The sequence below is a fragment of the Hyperolius riggenbachi genome, chromosome 2 (assembly GCF_040937935.1).
Source record: "Hyperolius riggenbachi isolate aHypRig1 chromosome 2, aHypRig1.pri, whole genome shotgun sequence".
Taxonomy (NCBI): Eukaryota; Metazoa; Chordata; class Amphibia; order Anura; family Hyperoliidae; genus Hyperolius; species Hyperolius riggenbachi.
The window spans coordinates 159,050,859-159,072,665 of record NC_090647.1 but is presented as its reverse complement, the minus strand read 5'-3'; the positions used below and the strand labels follow the sequence as shown (position 1 = coordinate 159,072,665).

At 44.2% G+C, this 21,807-nt stretch overlaps 1 protein-coding gene across 1 annotated transcript in view; it reads left to right on the top strand.

Moving 5' to 3' along the window:
* The window catches only part of COG3 (component of oligomeric golgi complex 3), a 127,378-nt gene that overhangs the window by 14,544 nt on the left and 91,027 nt on the right, over positions 1-21,807 (top strand). The window contains 7 exon segments of the mRNA XM_068267753.1: positions 4,528-4,653; positions 4,822-4,902; positions 11,818-11,861; positions 13,124-13,250; positions 16,037-16,128; positions 19,980-20,119; positions 20,631-20,791. Of these exon segments, the coding sequence (XP_068123854.1) occupies positions 4,528-4,653; positions 4,822-4,902; positions 11,818-11,861; positions 13,124-13,250; positions 16,037-16,128; positions 19,980-20,119; positions 20,631-20,791 (771 nt within the window).

Below are 21,807 nucleotides of genomic sequence, written 5' to 3'. Positions count from 1 at the left end.
CCTCCATATCCTTCTCACTTCAGTTGTCCTTTAAGTCTTCATTCAAATTTTCTGATAAATTATCAGCTTAATTTCATTCAAAATGAAGCATTGGAGTAAAAATGAAGTATTAGAGGCAGTATTAGAGGCAGAGGATCAACAGGACAGCCAGGCAACTAGTATTGCCTGGAAAAAAAAATATATGGCTGCCTCCATATCCTTCTCACTTCAGTTGTCCTTTAAGTCTTCATTCAAATTTTCTGATAAATTATCAGCTTAATTTCATTCAAAATGAAGGATTGGAGTAAAAATGAAGTATTAGAGGCAGTATTAGAGGCAGAGGATCAACAGGACAGCCAGGCAACTAGTATTGCCTGGAAAAAAAAATATATGGCTGCCTCCATATCCTTCTCACTTCAGTTGTCCTTTAAGTCTTCATTTAAATTTTCTGATAAATTATCAGCTTAATTTCATTCAAAATGAAGCATTGGAGTAAACAACCCCCTCCCCCCCCCCCCCCCCCCCCCCTTACAAGAGAGACATGGAATCTTATCTACTCTATGGAGTTGTAGACCCTTGAAAACTCTGAGGGCCTAAATTCACTAACGCAGTTGTGTCCGCTTTCAGTGACACATCAATGTTACAGATGCTGAAAAGCGGACACAACTGCGTCAGTGGGCTCAGGCCCTTAGTGGTTCTGTGTCACGGTGAGCTTACTGGTTATTTAGTAACACTTGTTGCCCAAGTCCTACTTCACAGAGCCACATTAATCCATGTCTTGCAGTGATAAGGGCCAACCAGGTTGAAGCAGCTGTGTATATTTTGGTTCTGTAAAACCTATAGGCCACAGGAACACTTGCACACCAGTGCATCTGGATGTGTGTGGGGCTTCTAGGGACATACATAGGTGATTTGTAAATTCAGCAGTGAAGCATCATGGGAGATCATACTTGTCCACATAAATTAGAATAATTGCAAATACATTTGTTTGAAATGTAACCTCATATTTAAAAAAGCAAGAAGTTTTAAATCAGGATGATACCATTTATTAGCTAACTACAAATGAATAAGAATAAACAAGCTTTCGGCCTTGCAGCCTTCGTCAGGTTTACATCCTGTTAGTTTGCAAGCTGGTGGTACAGACAGCTTATATACATGCAACATTAAAAGGGAAAACAGATATTTTTTTCAAGTATAAATACGTCATTAAGATGCCTTAATACAAACAGACCATCTAAATGGGGTAAGATAAGGATCCTTGTTTACGCCATGCTCACAGACCTGGTATTTAGGATTGACCCAGAGGTATCGTAAATTCTTAGTTCACAAGTTCAGCTAGAGTGGCTGAGACAGTTCATATATCATCAATCTCATACCAATATAGAAAGTTGTTGTCCTTATTCAAACCCTTCTGCACAGCTTTGAACCAATTTATAAATTTTGTTTCTGCTATTAATCAGTCATTTGACGTTTTGAAGCCGCCCTTTAGGGCAGTGACACAAAGATCATCCATGCTGTGTCCGTTGGACCGAAAGTGTGTAGCAACAGGGAGTCCAGATTTGGTATCATTAATAGTGTGCCTGTGTCCATTCATACGTTTGCGCAATGTTTGTCCAGTTTCTCCCACGTACATAACATTGGGGCATTTAGCACACATGATCAGATATACCAGATTGGTGGACCCACAGGAAAATTTACCTTGTACTCTGTACTCCTGTTGTGAACCTGGTATCGTTACCCTGTCAGTGGAGTAAATGTGTCTGCAGGTCCCACATATTTTTTGTCGGCAGGGTGATGTTCCGTTTTGTTGAGACCTATTCAAAGAGCTCCTGACAATCATCTGTTTTAGATTGTGTGGTTGCCGATATGACAAGAGTGGAGGTTTAGGGAATATCGTTCTCAGTCTGTGATCCTTGTGTAAAATGGGATGAAGTTCCTTAGCAATCCTCCTTAAGATTTCCAGGTGTGGGTTGTAGGTGACAACCAAAGGGACACGTTCCTCTTTCTGGTTTTGCTTATATTTACAGCAGATGGGCGTGGCAATGGGTTCGCGATTCGCTTCACAGTATGCAAATCTATTCATGGCCAAAATTGAAGAGGAATACCTCAATGCATGTGGCATAAAACCCTTGGCCTACTTCCGCTTCATTGATGATATTTTAATCATCTGGTCCGCAAGTGAGGATGATCTTCTCCAGTTCCACAGGAACGTCAATGCCTTCCATCCTACAATCAAATTGAAACTTACCTACTCTCACACAGAGATTAACTTTCTGGACACCACCATATACATCAGGGGTAACAACATACAAACCTCTGTGTATCGCAAACCTACAGACCGTCCCACATACCTAAGATATGACAGTTTTCATCCTAAGCACATTAAGAACTCTATAATTTACAGCCAAGCAATAAGGTACAACCGGATTTGTTCTGACAGGATGGACAGAGACAAGCACCTGGATCACCTTAAGCACACTTTCATTAAACAAGGTTACAGTCCTCCCATGGCTGAGGCCCAAATCAGGAAAGCCAGCAACATCCCCAGCAATGAACTCCTGAAATATAAGCAAAACCAGAAATAGGAACGTGTCCCTTTGGTTGTCACCTACAACCCACACCTGGAAATCTTAAGGAGGATTGCTAAGGAACTTCATCCCATTTTACACAAGGATCACAGACTGAGAACGATATTCCCTAAACCTCCACTCTTGTCATATCGGCAACCACACAATCTAAAACAGATGATTGTCAGGAGCTCTTTGAATAGGTCTCAACAAAACGGAACATCACCCTGCCGACAAAAAATATGTGGGACCTGCAGATACATTTACTCCACTGACAGGGTAACGATACCAGGTTCACAACAGGAGTACAGAATACAAGGTAAATGTTCCTGTGGGTCCACCAATCTGGTATATCTGATCATGTGTGCTAAATGCCCCAATGTTATGTACGTGGGAGAAACTGGACAAACACTGCGCAAACGTATGAATGGACACAGGCACACTATTAATGATACCAAATCTGGACTCCCTGTTGCTACACACTTTCGGTCCAACGGACACAGCATGGATGATCTTCGTGTCACTGCCCTGAAGGGCGGCTTCAAAACGTCAAATGACTGATTAATAGCAGAAACAAAATTTATAAATTGGTTCAAAGCTGTGCAGAAGGGTTTGAATAAGGACAACAACTTTCTATATTGGTATGAGATTGATGATATATGAACTGTCTCAGCCACTCTAGCTGAACTTGTGAACTAAGAATTTACGATACCTCTGGGTCAATCCTAAATACCAGGTCTGTGAGCATGGCGTAAACAAGGATCCTTATCTTACCCCATTTAGATGGTCTGTTTGTATTAAGGCATCTTAAAGACGTATTTATGCTTGAAAAAATATCTGTTTTCCTTTTTGATGTTGCATGTATATAAGCTGTCTGTACCACCAGCTTGCAAACTAACAGGATGTAAACCTGACGAAGGCTGCAAGGCCGAAAGCTTGTTTATTCTTATTCATTTGTAGTTAGCCAATAAATGGTATCATCCTGATTTAAAACTTCTTGCTTTTACTGATGGCTAACACGGTACAATACCCTACTGATATTTCAAAAAATAAAACATGCTTTTATTCCTATATTGTGGGTGGGCTGAAGTGTCTTAGCAGTGAAGTGATGTGCTGCAGAGGCAGCAGCTTCCGCCAGGCTTGATTAGGTATCTACATCCGTCAGCTCCCATTAGGTTGCACGTGGCCTTTGTGCATGAATTTTAATACAAGTGTATGCTTAGCAAGACCCCAACTAAGCTTTTTTAGATTAGTATCAATCATTTTTTAGCAGATGAGACCTGACTTATTTTTTAAATAATGGGGAGTGGCAACAATTTTTGGTGCTTGGGATTTGTTGGGCTTTAAACTTTTTTTTTTTTTCACTGTTGCAGAGAGCTAAGCAAGAATTTGTTGTTGTTTTTTTAAGAGGTTGCTGCTCATGTTTTGTCTCAGACAGTGTTGATGGGGCACTTTTGACATTTAACAGATGTCATAGCTGTAGATGGCCTGTTTAGTGATGTACAATAGGCCCAACTCCTGTTTTGCTGTCAACTGTAAAACTTGTCAAATTAATTTACAAGTCTTTTGGGGTCAAAAAAACATTCAGGCAAATCTTCCCTGCTGAAATTTATACATGAGGATTTAGGCATTCTTAACTCTTATCTAATAGCAAAATTACACTTTTTTTCCACTATAACGTGTTTATCATTGGCCCTTCACACTGGAAAAGTGCAGAGTGATGCGCAAAGCTCTGCATGACCTCCACACTGCTGCTGGCCACATTTCTTACATCAGGGGTGGTGCTGGAGGTAGGGGGAAAAATGTACATGCCGGATGCCCAGCCAAATTCAGATAAAGTAAATGAGGCCGCATTGGACACTATTTTGTTGTGATGAACAGGCAAACATTTAACACAGAGATTTATGGGCTTTGAAAAAATGTAAATAAAATTGTACTGAAATCAATGTAGTTTGTAGTGACTTGTTTTTTTCACCTACAGCCTAATTATAAAGATTATCCAGTTTACGTGGCAAAGTTTAAGCAATGTCTCTCTAAAGCTATGCACCTTATGAAGACCTATACTGTGAATACACTACAAAACCTCACAAGCCAGCTCATCAAACGGGTATGTAACAGTGTGCTCATCCATTGTTTTCACAGCTAGGGATGTAAACCAAAGAAAGTCATAAATATAATACAACTTAACTGTTATGGATATTATACAGCATGCTTTATTTGGTAGTGTAACGCACACCTATATTATTATAAAATATTTGGTTTCTTTTTGCAGCAGGATTCATCAAATGCACCAAATACAGACAACGCTTTCACGTTATTTTATGTAAAATTTAGAGCAGCTGCTCCAAAGGTCAGGGTAAGTATTACCATACCAGGATTATCATGACTTCATTGTTCTTTAGCCTCTCATATTTTTTTTTCTTGCCTTTTTTTTATATTCTGTATGATTACATCTTTTATGCATTGTGTTATGCCTGATAGGAGAATGCATGTGCCACCCATGCGGGTACCTTATACCACTTGCCATTATACTGATTAAGTTGTACTGTGTGTTGTGGCATATTAATCGAAAGCTCTGTTGGACCTATTTATAAAGGTGGAGATCTGCAGATTGCCTGAGAAATGCCATTATTGCTTTAGAAATAACAGCCCTTTTCTGGAGATTTGGAGAGTACTATATTTATAAAAGTTACAATCCACTTGAACTATAACAATTCATATAAGGGATCACCACTTTCCTCCAATCTCCTCTTTAAAGGACAACTGAAGCAAGAGCGATATGGAAGCTGCCATATTTATTTCCTTTTAAGCAATACCAGTTGCCTGGTTGTCCTGCTGATCCACTTCCTCTAATACTTTTAGCCATAGACCCTGAACAAGCATGCAGCAGATCAGGTGTTTCTGACAGAATTATTGTCAGATCTGACAAGATTAGCTGCATGTTTGTTTCTGGTGTGATTCAGTTACTATTGCAGCCAAACAGATCAGCAGGGCTGCCAGGCAACTGGTATTGTTTAAAAGGAAATAAATATGGCAACCTCCTCTCGGCTTCCATACCAGCAGTTTATGGCTTCTTAAAGAGGATCTGTAACATCAAAAGATCCCCTGGGGGGTACTCGCCTCGGGTGGGGGAAGCCTCCGGATCCTAATGAGGCTTCCCACGCCGTCCTCTGTCCCACGGGGGTTCTCGCTGCAGCCCTCCGTGAAAGATGACGTCAATATTTACCTTCCCGCCTCCTGCGCAGGCGCTCTGACGGCTGTCGGCTCCGAACTACACGGAAATACCCAATCGCCGTCGGGTCTGCTCTACTGCGCAGGCGTAAGTTTCCGGCACCTGCACAGTAGAGCAGACCCGACTGCGATCGGGTATTTCCGTGTAGTTCGGAGCCGAAAGCAGCCACAGCGCCCCCGCTGGAGCCAGCAAAGGTAAATATTGAACTGACAGTCGGGTCTGTCGCCGGCTGTTCGGAGGGCTGCAGCGAGACCCCCGTGGGACAGAGGATGGCGTGGGAAGCCTCATTAGGATCCCGAGGCTTCCCCCACCCGAGGTGAGTACCCCCCCCAGGGGATCTTTTTCATGATACAGAGTCTCTTTAAAGAGTAACTGTTAGCCCCCAAAGTGAAATTTAAATCTCTACCGCAATGTTTTATGTAGTATTAAAGTGATCCAAAAATCCAATGCAGAACTTAAAAATCAATATAATTTTGTTAGTATGTAGCCTTTTGCCCAAGCTAATGACGCAAAGCCGCATATCTGATACTGATGAGCGTGCAGAGCATGCCTATGTCTGCCCGACCCCCCTCTCTCCCCCCCAGGGCCAGGTGCCGATCTATTCGCACCACAAACAGCTGACCGCTCTGACAGGGAGAGAGAGCGGCAGATCTTCAAGCGCAGCCACGGCAGAGCAGCCGCCACCGAGTCACATGTGAGACATGTGAGAGAGATGCACGGTGGCGGCTGCTCTGCCGTGGCTGCGCTGGAAGTGCTGCCGCTCTCTCTCCCTGTCAGAGCGGTCAGCTGTTTGTGGTGCGAATAGATCGGCACCTGGCCCTGGGGGGGAGAGAGGGGGGTCGGGCAGACATAGGCATGCTCTGCATGCTCATCAGTATCAGATATGCGGCTTTGCGTCATTAGCTTGGGCAAAAGGCTACATAGTAACAAAATTATATTGATTTTTAAGTTCTGCATTGGAGTTTTGGATCACTTTAATACTACATAAAACATTGCGGTAGAGATTTAAATTTCACTTTGGGGGCTAACAGTTACTCTTTAAAGAGACTCTGAAGTCTCCCTAAAATTAGGTTTTTATTTTAAAAACCTTATTAACATTATAGTCTCTCTTAAAATGCCACAGAACCGCGGCTGAAAACCCCCTCGATCACCCCAAACTCATAGGGGTACAGGGCAGGCAAAATCCACGACTTTCTTGGTCGTGGATTTTGCTGCTGCCTCTATGTGCGTCAATCATTGCGTATCTCCGCCTCTCCCCCGCCCCTCTCAGTGAAGGAAGACTGAGAGGGGCGGGGGAGAGGCGGCGATCCGTGCTGATTGACGCGCATAGAGGCAGAGCCACGCTTGCTCTATGCGGAAGTTGCCTGCGTGTACCCCCGTGAGTTTGGGGTGATCAAGGGGGTTTTCAGCTGCGGTTCTACGGCATTTTAGGTGGGACAATAATGGTAATGAGGTTTTTGATCCAAAAACCTCATTTTAGGGAGACTTCAGAGTCTCTTTAAAGGACTTACGAGGCGAATATTAGAAAAAAAAAGTTAGTTACCTTATTGCAATATCAGACCTCAGGGCAGACGATCAGTGCTGCCCCTGTCAGTTTCAGGCGCTCTGTTATCTAAATCCAGGATTCATTACAGGCCCCGACCCTCCACAGGGTTGCCTGAACTGATGGGATAAGAATTGCCGCTTTAAACAACAAATGCCTGCGCAGTTCGCATGCCGCTAGTGCGGCTGCGCAGGTTTCCAGACGGTGCCGGGTGAGGGAGGGAAGTGATGTAGTGTGAGGTACATTCCTGGCTGATCAGAGCCAACTTACTCATATTATCGGTCACTGAAGAGCCACTTGCTCATATAGAGCAGAGAGTCACTGAGGAGCCGCTGGTGAGCCGGCTCACGTACGAGCAGAGAGCGGATAACAAAGAACCACTGGTGAATCAGAATCGGAATAAAAATTCTGATTCACCAGCGGTTCTTTGTTATCCGCTCTCTGCTCGTACGTGAGCTGGCTCACCAGTGGCTCCTCAGTGACTCTCTGCTCTTTATGAACAAGTGGCTCTTCAGTGACAGTCCATATGAGTCCGCTCATACGTGTGCCGGTTCACCAGCGGCTCCTCAGTGACTCTCTGCTCAATATGAGTCAGCGGCTCTTCGGTGACCGTCCATGTGACTAGTTAGCCGGCTCAGCGTTGCCAGTGTATGCTGAGGGGGCGCTGCTAACTAGAACTGAACTTTAGCCCACATGACAATCACACCAACACGCACGGAGTGAGGATGCCCCGCAGACAGGGCTGGAAACCTGCGCAGCCGCACTAGCGGCATGCAAACTGTGCAGGCATTTGCTGTTTGCTGAAACTTTTGCTGAAACTGACAGGGGCAGCACTGATCGTCTGCACTGAGGTCTGATATTGCAATAAGGTAACTAACTTTTTTTCTAATATTCGCCTTGTAAGTCCTTTAAGGACCAGAGACTGCTGGCTTAAAATAAGTTCTTACTGATTTCACGCCGCACTGACCCACACAGGCAGAGTTTTCTGAGACAGTCAGGAGCCAATTTAATTGGCTTCTGACTTGGTCATCAATGTGAGCCAAAGTGATTGGCTTACAGTGATCACGGGGTCAGGAGCCATTGAAATTGGCTCATGACTGTCTCAGGGAGCTCTGCCGCTATACCGACGACAGTGAGGGGGCTGCAAAGGCGAGGGCGGTGTGGGTGGCGGGAGCGTGCAGCGAGGAGGATCTATGCCCTGGCAGAGATTACAGGTGCCAAACCGGGCGCAGATTTTAATCAGTGCGGTCTGTAAGTGATTAATATGACCATTTCCACACATCAAAGGAGATTATTTTTATTAAGGGGCATTTGACCTGAATGGCAAGAATGATCATTTCGGGTGACCATTATTGCAAGTGTTTGCAGGTCTTATGCCTGGTACACACAATGAGATTTTCTGGCATATTTACTGCCAGATTGATTATTTCCAACATGCCCGATCTGATTTCCAATCAATTTTCCATCTAAGTTGATGGAAAATATATTGGATATCACGTTGGACATGTTGGAAATAATCGATCTTGCAGTAAATATGCCAGAAAATCTCATTGGCCTCAATTCACTAAGCTTATCTCCTGTCTTTTAATAATGTTTCTAGAGTTATCACCATGGTGATAAGGCATGTAGTATTCTGGAAACCTTTTACCTCAGGCAAACTTAAAGTTAACTCTTCAATCCTTAAAATAACTCCAGAATTGTAAAGTTAAAGACAGTCTGTTAATTAACTGCGTGTGAAAATAACTACAGAGGAGGTAATTCTCTTCCCTTGTCCTCGTTGGGGTCTACATTCCACCCGATGCATGCTCCAAGTCCACCCTGCATGTACTCAGTGACTGTATCTCGCGGTGGGAAACAGCCCTCCCAGAGGCCCTGTTCATCATCTTGGGCGACTTCAATAAGGCGAACCTTCGGCACGTGAGGCCCCTCTACAAGCAGCACATCACCTGCCCTACCAGGAACTGTAACACCCTGGATCACTGCTACACGGTTCACAAGAACGCCTACAAGGCCACCCAAGGAGCCCCCCTAGGAAACTCTGACCACAGTACACCTGATCACCTCCTACAGGAGGCTCCTAGAGACTTCAAAGCCCATCACCAAAACTGTTAAAAATTGACTGCGGACGCCAAACTGCAGCTCCAAGCTTGCTTTGAAACCACCGACTGGACGGCTCTGGAGGCATCTACCCTTGATGAATGGGCCGAGAATATCTCCTCCTACATCACCTTCTGCGAAGAAGCATGTATCCCATCCAAGTCCTTCAGGGTCTACCCCAACAACAAGCCCTGGTTCAACGACAGGCTTCGCCGACTTCGGAAACGCAAAGAGGAGGCGCACAGGTCTGGCTCCTTAGAGGAATTCAGAGAAGCTAGGCTCGCCCTGAAAAGAGAACTGCGATCGGCAAAGAGGGCCTACGCTGAGAAGCTGGGGCTCTGCCTTCAGTCCACCAACACACGGGAAGTATGGAAGGGCCTGAGAGCAGCCACGAACTTCAAACCAACATCCCAAACGGCGACCCCGAGCCCTCGACTCGGGGAGCTCAATGAGTTCTACTGCAGGTTCGAGCAACATTCCAACCAGCCCGCGGGCAAATCCACATCCACCTCTGGCGTACTCGGCGCCCTGGCTCCTAGCGCTGTTCTGGAATCGGATGTACTCCGGCACCTCCGGAAGCTGAACCTCAGGAAATCTTCCAGCCCGGACGGAGTGTCGTCTGTCTGCCTGCGAACCTGCGCCGATCAGCTAGCCCCTGTGCTCACCTCCTTATTTAAGCAGTCACTATCTGATGGTACAGTCCCCTCCTGTTTCAAGAGGTCTATAATCGTACCAGTCCCAAAAAAACCAGGCAGTTCCGAGCACAATAACTTCCGCCCAGTGGCCCTAACCTCTAACATCATGAAGCTCCTTGGGCGGTTGGTCCTTGCCCGCCTGAAGAGGTCCACGGACACCCTTTTAGACCCCTCCAATTTGCATATAGGGCAAACAGATCCGTGGAGGATGCCATCAATGTCAGTGTGGCACACATCACTGAGCACTTAGACAGGCCGGCCTCCTATGCCAGGATCCTGTTCCTAGACTTTAGCTCAGCGTTCAACACTATCTGCCCTGACATCCTGATCACCAATCTGACACAGCTCGGAGTTGATCCTAAGGACTTCCTGACAAATAGAACACAACAGGTGAAGCTTGGCAACTATTACTCCAGCATTCGAACCACCAATACTGAGGCTCCACAAGGCTGTGTTCTGTCACCTCTACTGTTCTCCCTTTATACCAACGACTGCATCTCATTCGCTGACTCTGTGAAGGTCATCAAATTTGCAGATGACACCACCATTATTGGCCTAATTGGAAGCAACGGAGAGCATGAATACCGGAGTGAGGTCGAGAGAATATGCAACTGGTGCAGGGAGAACAACCTAGTTCTCAACACAGCAAAGACTGTTGAACTAGTTGTAGACTTCAGGAGGAACCCTCCCCCCCCCCCTCCCCCCTCCCCCCTCCCGCCTGTCCTCATTGGAGGAACAGAAGTCTCTACGGTGTCATCGGTTCGGTTCCTCGGCACGACTCTCACCAATAATCTGAAATAGGGGCAGAACACCACTAAAATTCAAAAGAAATTCCAGCAGAGGCTGTTCTTCCTGCGCCAACTGAAGAGATTTGGCATGCCACGGGAGCTGCTGGCCAGCTTCTATACTGCCACCATAGAATCCATCCTCTGCTCCTCAGTCATTGTTTGGTACATGGGCGCAACGGCCAGTGATAAACATAAACTGCAGAGGGTCATAGCTGATGCAGAGAGAATCATCGGGTCTCCTCTTCCACCTCTTGATCTCCTCCACTCCGCTAGATTGAGGAAGAGGGCCACCATGATCTCCCGTGACCCCTCTCACCCTGGCAGCCACTACTTCAAGCTCCTCCCGTTGGGCTGCCGCTTCAGGACTATACCATCCAAAACCACCAGGCGGAAGAACACCTTCTTCCCCCAAGCCGTTCGGTCACTGAACTCTGACCTTCCCCGGTCCGGCCTGCACTCGTAATTGCCTGGTCGTCAGCTGGTCCCCGTCGCTGCCTCCTCGGTTCTTATCCGGAAACGGGGGCCCTTTACTAGCGTCTACCGGCATCACTATCTGTATATCTGATTACTGCATTTCAAATTGTATGTGTTGTTGTATCTGTCTATGCCATGTGTACCACAAATAATTCCGATTATGGCTCTTGCTGTACTTGGCGAAATAAAACTGATTCTGATTTTTAAGGAATGAAGAGATAAGAGAACTCTCTCACTTTGCCGTGGCAAGTTTTCTCTTGCCTTTATTATCTCCAGCATGATCTTGGTGAATTGAGGCCATTGTGTGTACCAGGCATAAAAGTAATATATAGAGCATTACTTTTTTTTTTTTTTTTTTTTGCGTACGTTAGACTGTTAGCAATTATTCTAACCATAGCAAAAGTTTTTTTTTTATTGAATAAAATGCTTTATGTGCCTGCAGACACTGATTGAACAGATGGAGCAGCGATCTGAGAGGATACCAGAGTGAGTATTTTGGTTAATATGCATTTGACCTTTTTAAAGCGGATCCGAGAGGAAAAACTAACTATAACAAGTAACTTGTCTATATATCTTATCTAAAGTTTAGATAATAAATCTTATCTAAAGTTTAGATAATAGATAGTTTAGATAGTTTACACAGCATATCTAGCTGCAAGCAGCTTCAAAAGTGTATGATTATTTATTCCTGTGATACAATGAGGGCAGCCATGTTCTGTTTGTCACATTGTCACAGGCTGAGGGCTAGAGATACTATCAGCTTGCAGCGTGTAAATTCAGTCCCCCCCCCCCCCCTCCTCCTCCCTCCTCCCCTTTGCCTCTGAAATCAATGGCTAGTAACCTCCTCCTCCTGCCCAGACTGAGCTCCCATAAGCCCTTGCTACAGTGCCAAGGCACAAAAGGAGCTGTGGGCAAGGCTTGTTTTGTTTTAATACTCTAATTCCCTATAAACTAAATAAAAAAAGTATTTGGCTTGAGGAATGCCCTATAAACTATATGAAAGGAACACAATTCTGCAGTGAGTAAAAGTTTATCTCGGATCCACTTTAACCTCCTGAGCGTTCTGGACGAGCTGAGCTCGTCCAGAGACGCCGGAGGTCGCCGCTCAGGCCCTGCTGGGCCGATTTTTTTTTTTACGAAATAAAAAGGAGCACACGCAGCCGGCACTTTGCCAGCCGCGTGTGCTACCTGATTGCCGCCGCAGCGCGGCGATGCGCCGCGTGCAGCGGCGAAAGAGGGTCCCCCCAGCCACCCGAGTCCAGCGCAGCCAGACCAAACAGTTCCGGCCAGCGCTAAGGGCTGGTTCGGAGGCGGCTGACATCAGGACGTCGGCTGCCGTCCATTACGTCACTCCGAGGAAAGCAAAACAAGAAGGGCTGCTCATCGCGGCCCTTGTTACTTCTGATCGCCGGAGGCGATCAGAAGTACGGATTAGGAGCGCCCTCTAGTGGGCTTTCATGCAGCCAACTTTCAGTTGGCTGCATGAAATAGTTTTTTTTTATTAAAAAAAAAACCGTCCGGTCGCCAGCCTGGCGATCTTAATAGAACGCCAGGCAGGTTAATAACTTTTTAATACAACTTAGCATTACATACAAGTACCGGTAGTAGCCCATTTACATAGTGCATTTAATGTATGTAATATATCTTTTCTTTAGAAATCTAGTGATTCTTTAACATATGAAGTTGCATACGTGGCTTATTTGAACCTTTCTTTAAAAGCCTTTTTTATCTTGAAATTTGATCAATAGATACCAACTGCTTCTTGGTGAAATACATCAGTGTTATCTAGATCAACGGGAAAACTTGCTTAGTCCAAGCATCACCAGCACAATTACAGATCTCACCAGCCAGAACAATAGGGATCACTGTGCTTTGGTAAGTATATTGTTCAATTGTGCCGGACATACTTATAGCTAGAACTGGCCATAGACATTAGAGGCCAGTCTTACCTCCCTGTAGGGGCATTCCTTAGAAGACACGGCCGTAAAGCATGTATGCCAGTTATGCTTGGAATACACCATACATTTTTTTCGGCAGATAGATGATTTGATAGATTTTTACTGCTAGATTTCTCATAGAAGTGAATGGAAATAGATAAGAGCATCGAGCGGAGAATCGATAGGACGGAAAATGATGAAGAAATTACAAAAATAACGAAAAAACGCATGGTGTGTACCCAGCATAAGGTATATATGGAAAGCAGTCAGCAGACTCGGTTGGTACTACTCCTCTCCCCCCAGTATACAGATTCTTTGGTGAAACCTCCTCTCTGTTAGCACTATATGCCCTTATTGTGACTTTTTGGGTTCTTCTAAGTGCAGTGGAAGTCAGCTGATTAGGGGGTGTTTGAAAATGTTGCCTTGTGCTCCTTTAACCCAAAAGTTAAATGCTGGGAGAGCTCTTCCAACTTCCCTTTTAGGTTTTGCTGGTTAAAGCCAAGATCAGTTTGGGTAATACTGATGGCAATATCCAGGCCTAAACCTGGTTTGAGTATTGGCCCATAAGGGAGGTAATGGTCACTGCTAGCCATTACACAAGACCTCAGCACTCTACATGGTGACCTTCAGTTTTTTTTTTTTTCTTTTGAAAGTCGAAGTTTGGGTTCAAAACAAGCCCTTACTCTAAAGAGAGGGAAGCCTCAGGATTGTATTGCTGGTCTAAAGCCCCCCGTTGTTGAGCGTGGCCCCCCTCCCACATCGGGGCTGCACAGCTCCTCTTCCTAATTCATGGGCGCATTCATGCAAAAAAGGCAAAAAGCTGGGTACGCACATCCAATGCAAATTCGATTTATTATCTTCTTAAACAATAAAAACATTCAGGCTACGGTACAGTTTACCAGGAGAGAGGTACAAGCAGTGGGGGGGTCTCTATAGCTGTTTCACGCCAAAGTGCTGTGGCACTTCATCAGGACGGAACAGGTCCTGATGAAGTGCCACAGCACTTTGGGGTGAAACAACTGTAGAGACCCCCACTGCTTGTACCTCTCTCCTAGTAAACTGTACCGTAGCCTGAATGTTTTTATTGTTTAAGAAGATAATCGAATTTGCATTGGATGTGCGTGCCCAGCTTTTTGCCTTTCTTTTTTTTTTCATGAATGTTTGGACTAATCATGGCTGCAGCACTCCAGTAGTTTTTTTAGTCACGGCCCTGTGCACAGACACATCTCTCACTAACCCTAATTCATGGGCGCATAGATGCACGAGCTTGCATACACAGTAGCACGGAGCCCTCAGGTCCCGCTTACTAGGCGGTCCTGCGCATTCATGAATCTGGAAGAGGAGCTGCGCGGCCACAATATAAGCGACAATGCCTTGCTGCTAAACTATGGTGGCTATCAGACCAGTAAGGTAAGCCTCAGTAGGATCCTGAGGCTTCCCTCTGTTTAGGTAAGTATTTAGTAAAGTGTTCCTGCTTCGGCTTGGGTACACTTTTTAAAGGAGAACTGTAAGCAAAAAAACAAACGTTTTTAACTTACCTAGGACTTCTACCGCGCCCCCCCCCCCCCCCCCCCCCCCGCAGACGTCCTGTGCCCCCATCGGGACAAAATGATCCTCTAGTCCCCACCACGGCTCACGGCTACTCTTTTGCACCTTTAATGGCACGGGCCACTGCAGGGCCGTGCATGTCTTTGCTCCCACTCACATTGCCAGGATGTCTGCGGGAGGAGGGGGGCAAGGCCCAGGTATTTTTTTTTTTTTTTCAGCTTACAATTCTCCTTTAACACCCTACTTAATCAAAAATATAAACAAGGCACATTTTACATAAAATTATATTGTTAGTGGTAAAAAAATAAATCTCTGAAATGAACTGTTTGAATAAAAAACTTCTTAAAATGTAGATCCACCCCCCCTCCTTTCATTCACATTGCAGTCACTGTTCCACAATCATTGGTGTCAATGGGCTAAAAGAAAAATGTGCCTCCATGCTGCAGGTGTCCCCCCAGTGCAGAGCATTCCCCCATTGTCTCACAATCATTGGTGATTGAGCGCAGGCTTCAGAATATCTATCCCTACTGCCTCCCAATCATTGGTGCTTAGTTGGGGGGATTTTAATCCTTTCTTTTACCCCTTCCTTAATTTCCTCTCCTTTTCTTGTCCCAACATGCTGCTTTCCATTCTATCTTCTCACTGTCTCCGCCATTGTGCCTCTGCTGCTGTCACCCACTGCTTTCAAATCTGATACGACCGTAAACCGGCCTGGGTGTTTGGCATTGGATTAATCCACAAGTCGCATCAGTGGTAGAGTGGAACAGTTTTATGAAAATTGTCTCACAGAAGTGGAAAAGATGCAGCAGAACCTCCTGAAGGGTTTTCACAGAACCCTGGGCTTCTGTGGAAACCAGGTTGAGAAACGCTGGTCCAAAGGCCTTATGTCCTGTTTGAATAGACAAGGTCTTGCACTTCCTGTGAACTACAAAGTCACGTCTGCTGATTTAGATACATGATTTCCACTGAAATGAATTGTGGCATCTGTTCTTTCTACTTTGCGTGTCACATGGTAACACCTGATTGACTTGCCCTGCAGCTGAATCCAGAGTGAAAAGAAAACTATCTGTACTGAAGTTCCAAGCACTTAGCTGGGCCTTAACTTGCTTCTGGTACACTTTAATGGTGGTAGCTATACTGTCAAATGCATTTTCTTTTTTTTTTTTTTACTTCTAGGTACGGAGTGGCTGTGCATTTATGGTACATGTATGTCAGGATGAACACCAGCTTTTCAATGAATTTTTCACCAAACCAACACCAAAATTGGAGTATGTGGTAAATTTATGTCATTTTAGAATTTTTTTTAATTGTTAAATGTGGTTTTTAATTACTTGTCAATTAGAATTTTTAGTCACAGAGGCGTCACTAGCATTCCAGTTGCCCAGTGTGGTAACTTGTGGTGACCCCTCCTCCCCCTCCACACTTAACAATAGCCCCATCACCACAGTGACAGAGAGGGCTCCGGTGGTCTGCTGCTCCTCTTTATGTTGCAGAGTAACCACAGAAGAGCAGTATATATGCACTGCATGGGGGCTCATCTTGTTTCAGCCACATGCTCTATGCTGCCATCCTCCACATTGTGATGTATGTCACCAGATTGGGAACCGGGAATGCAGCATAAGGTGAGCGGCTGCAGGGAGGAAGAAGAGGCCTGACTCAGAGCTGGAGTGGGTAAATATACTGCCCCATGCACTTACTCTGTGGGACTTAAAGAGACACTGAAGCGAAAAAAAATTATGATCTGATTTGTATGTGTAGTACAGCTAAGAAATAAAACATTAAGATCAGATACATCAGTCTAATTGTTTCCAGTACAGGAAGAGTTAAGAAACTCCAGTTGTTATCTCTATGCAAAAAAGCCATTAAACTCTGACTTTCAAAGTCATGGAGAGGGCTGTCTTCTGACTTTTATTATCTCAACTGTTTTCTTTTTCTCTGCCAGAGGAGGGGTCATTAGTTCAGACTGCTCTGAAAGAATCATTTTGAATGCTGAGTGTTGTGTAATCTGCACATATTAGAGAATGATGCAATGTTAGAAAAAACACTATATACCTGAAAATAAAAATATGAGAATATTTTCCTTGCTGCTAATCTTCTAGTCATTATTCATAGTACACAACCAGTTCATTATATCAAATATTTTTTTTCGCTTCAGTGTCTCTTTAACCTCCTTAGCGGTAACCCCGTGCTGGACACTGGGTAAGCCGCCGGAGGGTGCCGCTCAGGCCCTGCTGGGCCGATTTACATAATTTTTTTTTGCTGGACGCAGCTAGCACTTTGCTAGCTGCGCCAGCGCCCGATCGCCGCTATCTGTTGCGGCGCGCGGCCCCCCCCAGACCCCGTGCGCTGCCTGGCCAATCAGTGCCAGGCAGCGCCGAGGGGTGGATCGGGACTTCCGATGACGTCCCGATGTCGGTGACGTCATCCCGCCCTGTCGCCATGGCGACGGGGGAAGCCCTCCAGGAAATCCCGTTCTTTGAACGGGATTTCCTGATCGAAGGCGATCGAAGCGGGGGGGATGCCGCTGAGCAGCGGCTATCATGTAGCGAGCCCTGGGCTCGCTACATGATTTAAAAAAAAAATAAAAATGAAAAAAAACTGCTGCGCTGCCCCCTGGCGGAATTTTTCATACCGCCAGGGGGGGTTAAAGAAAGGACACATGTGGCTGGGGGGAAAAAGCTTAGTGGACGTTTGTGCATGGACATATGCAAAGGAAGGGGCAGCCCATGAAAATTTTGCTTGGGAGCTCCTTGTTACGACCCTTCCCGCCCCCCCCCCCCCCCCCTTTCCTTTCTGCAGTATTGGGTAGCCCTTCTCTCCCAACTCGCCCTTAGTTATCAGTAATATGTAGCATCAGTCATATTGCTAAAAATATGCAGCCTCTATTGTAATAGAATTAATTGGAGGACTTCATAATTTCTTAGTTGCTGATTGAGTTATATTCAGATAAGGTTTTTAGTATTTATCTTATGATACCAGGAGCCTGACCTCGAGGTGCACAGTTTGGCAGGTCTCTTGAGTTTGCCTTTGTTCTGATTTCACCATGCTAATGTCATGTTGCCCTTTATAGCTATTCATGTGCATTGTTTAAATATAAAGATAATTGCAATCTGTACTTCTCTGGTTGCTGGAAACCCTGTAGTATGTTGTCTGTTTTTGTCTTTTTTACAAGCAAGTTCTGTGTATTTTTTTTTTGTGTGTAGTTTCCATACATAATGGGCATGATGCACAAAGCTTTTTCACCCGTTTTCCTCTATTTTCACCTTATCTATGTTACATTCTTAAAGAGAACCCGAGGTGTGTTTAAAGAATGTTATCTGCATACAGAGGCTGGATCTGCCTATACAGCCCAGCTTCTGTTGCTATCCCAAACCCCACTAAGGTCCCCCTGCACTCTGCAATCCCTCATAAATCACAGTTGTGCTGTGAGGCTGTGTTTACATCTGTAGTGTCACTCAGCTGCTCCCCCGCCTCCTGCATAGCTCCGGTCCCTGCCCCCGTCCCTTCCCTCCAATCAGCAGGGAGGGAAGGGATGCAGGCGGGGACTGGAGTTCTGCAGGAGGCGGGGAGAGCAGCAGACTGACACTATAGAGATAAACACAGCCAGCTCTGACAAGCTGTTTATCAGCAGCTTGGCTGTGATTTATGAGGGATTGCAGAGTGCAGGGGGACCTTAGGGGGGTTTGGGATAGCAACAGAGGCTGGGCTGTATAGGCAGATCCAACCTCTGTATGCAGATAATATTCTTCAAACCCACCTCGGGTTCTCTTTATTCCCTTGTGTATCATACTTGACTGTGTGCACTTTACCCAGAATTTGGAACTGGTAATTTTTTACCACTACCATTCCAGTTTATGATCTGGCATTGTACTATTATCTGCATTGTGTTGTGTATCTTATTGCTATTACCTGTATTGTTGTATCTATGGTCTGTTACCTGTATTGTTCTGTCAACCCTGTTATCATTGTCTGTAAGCCTATTTATTGTACAGCGCTGCGTAATATGTTGGCGCTATATAAATCTAATAAATAATAATAATAATCAGTACAGGAAAACTAATGAAATAATTGAATATCTAATGCTGGGAAAGCTGAGCTTCATGTATGAATAGTGTTGGAATAGAAGCTGATTATTTTCTGAGGGATCAGTAGTACATTTTGCCATAAAATAGTTTTCAGAATTTTTCATTCATATATTTTTCAACCATATGAAAAAAAAAAAACCTTAGCATTGCATTGGTGATCAGATGAAACGGGAAAATAAAAAGGCCTGTATTAATCCAGTATACAATGACCATCACTGTGACTCTTATATCAGCTGGAAATGAGTGATTTCCCCCTCCCCCCCCCCCCCCCCAAACACCCCCTCGGTATGTTCTATTAAGAAGCACAGCAATGTTCATACATAGGGAAGATCATTAAGATCATTGAGAAGAAAATAAAGCAAGAGTTGATGCAGGATTATGTAAATTTTGTATGCAAATATATGCATCTTGACAATCGACCAATCGGGTCCCACCTGGGTTTAAATTGATTAGCCCATTTTCATGTTGCATATATTTGCATCCAGAATTTGCATACTCCTGCATCAACTCTGAATTATTTCTTGTTGTCCATTCCTATTCATAATGAAAGACCTGACCCCCTGCAGCAAGTTTTTAAGTGGTTCATCAGATTTTATTTGTGGTCCGTTCTGCAGAATACAAAATTCACCGAAAACAACACAAATCATATAAAACAGGCATAAAGTTCAGTCTTAAGAGCTGTTGTTTGTTCTGTTTCAAAAATGTTATTGAGTTTTACAATGTTATAAACAGACTGTACACACAAAGTGCATGATCAATGAGAAAGGGCGACAATACAATATTCATGCTTAGACCAATACTAGAGCTTTGAGATACTTCGCCATGGGGCGCTCACACCGAGATAATGCAGTAACATTTCTACCAAGCTCCAATATTGCATTATTGAAATTGCCCCAATCATGCCCGATAGGCCAAGGCCTTAAAAAGTCTGAAAGAGTGCAATAAGTCATCTCACTCAAGAGCTGAGATAAGAAGAGGAAATACAGGAAGAAAAGCTGTTTGTTCTTATTCTGACAATTTCTTTTTTCTTGCAGTGTACTTCTGGAGAAGCTTTGCCTGTCTCTGTATGATGTCTTACGACCATTGATCATTCACGTTGTTCACTTAGAAACCTTATCGGAACTTTGTGGTATACTGAAAATTGAGATGCTTGAAGATCATGTGCAAAACAATGGTAATTGGTTCTACGGCCTTTATTTTTTTTTTAAGAATTCAGTTATATAATTATTCCTGAAATAATGCACTTTTACTAAATGGATCAATGTAAAACCTGTAATAATATTGGAGTTGTTATAAATTATATTTAAAATTGCATGACTCCACAGGCTCGGCAAATTTTCCTTTTTGGAACTAGTTTCCTTCACGATTCAAAGACAAGTAACAGACTACTTGTGTTTTATCACTTTTAGCGTTGCAGTTGTAGCACTCTTCACTTTAGCAGCAGCTTGCAGCCAGGCTTTGTCTGGAAGCAAAGATACTGCATTCCTAGCTTTATCTTTATGCCAGCTTAAACTTTGCAACAGGAGTTCTGTGCATGTCCATCTCCATTGTAGACCTATGTTCTGGCTTATTATTGCAATCTGCTTAATTTATGCTGCTTTTCTAATATAAGGTTGTGGCTGTGAGTGGTGTTGTGGCATTTGCTACCCCGGCAAAAATTAAAATTTGCCATTTTTCCCCCTTAGCTGATCAACTTGGTGCCTTTGCTGCTCTGGTGAAGCAGATGTTGGAAGATGTACAGGAAAGGCTTGTTTATAGGACGCACATATACATTCAGACAGATATCTTGGGTTATAAGCCTGCTCCAGGGGACCTTGCCTATCCTGACAAGCTGGAGATGATGGAGGTAGGATTTGCTTGTTTTACAATGTAAAAATGTACCTTCCTAAAATATGTGGAGCTTAACTTAATATAACTCGTAAATAAGCTATTTCATTCATTATTACAGTACTTTAGGAATTATATAGTCAGTGTTGGGCCATTGTGAAATCTTTCCTCACCCTGATTTACAGTCTTAAGCTAGCCACTAACGGTCCAATTTCTAGAGAAAAAATCGTTCGAGCGATCAAATTCCTGATCGGACGAAAAATCGTTCACTACACCATCAACTAACCAATCATTGCTTCCTATCACGACCACCAAGAAAATCCAAATTTTCGTTCGACGAAAAATTCGTTCGGACGACATTTTTTTTTCACTCGTTCACAATCGATTGTGTCCACCAATGGAGATTTTTTACAACCAATCCGATCAGAATTTCTGATCGCTCGAACGATTTTTCACTAGAAATTGGACAGTTAGTGGCCAGCTTTAAACTTATCACAGGTGGTGAAATCTTTACTGCTGGCAAGGTGCATCACTGTGGAATGTTTTTGTCTTCACCCAATTCCCCAACACCCAAAATTAGCATGTGATAGTGATAAAGTTCATTATTTTCTGTAATGTACTGATAAACATTAGACTTTCATATATTTTAGATTCATTACACACAACTGAAGTAGTTCAAGCCTTTTATTGTTTTAATATTGATGATTTTGGCATACAGCTCATAAAAAAAACCCAAATTCCCATCTCAAAAAATTAGCATATTTCATCCGACCAATAAAAGAAGTGTTTTTAAAACAAAAAAAAGTCAACCTTCAAATAATTATGTTCAGTTATGCACTCAATACTTGGTCGGGAATCCTTTTGCAGAAATGACTGCTTCAATGCGACGTAGCATGGAGGCAATCAGCTGTGGCACTGCTCAGGTGTTATGGAGGCCAGGATGCTTCGATAGCGGCCTTAAGCTCATCCAGAGTGTTGGGTCTTGCGTCTCTCAACTTTCTCTTCACAATATCCCACAGATTCTCTATGGGGTTC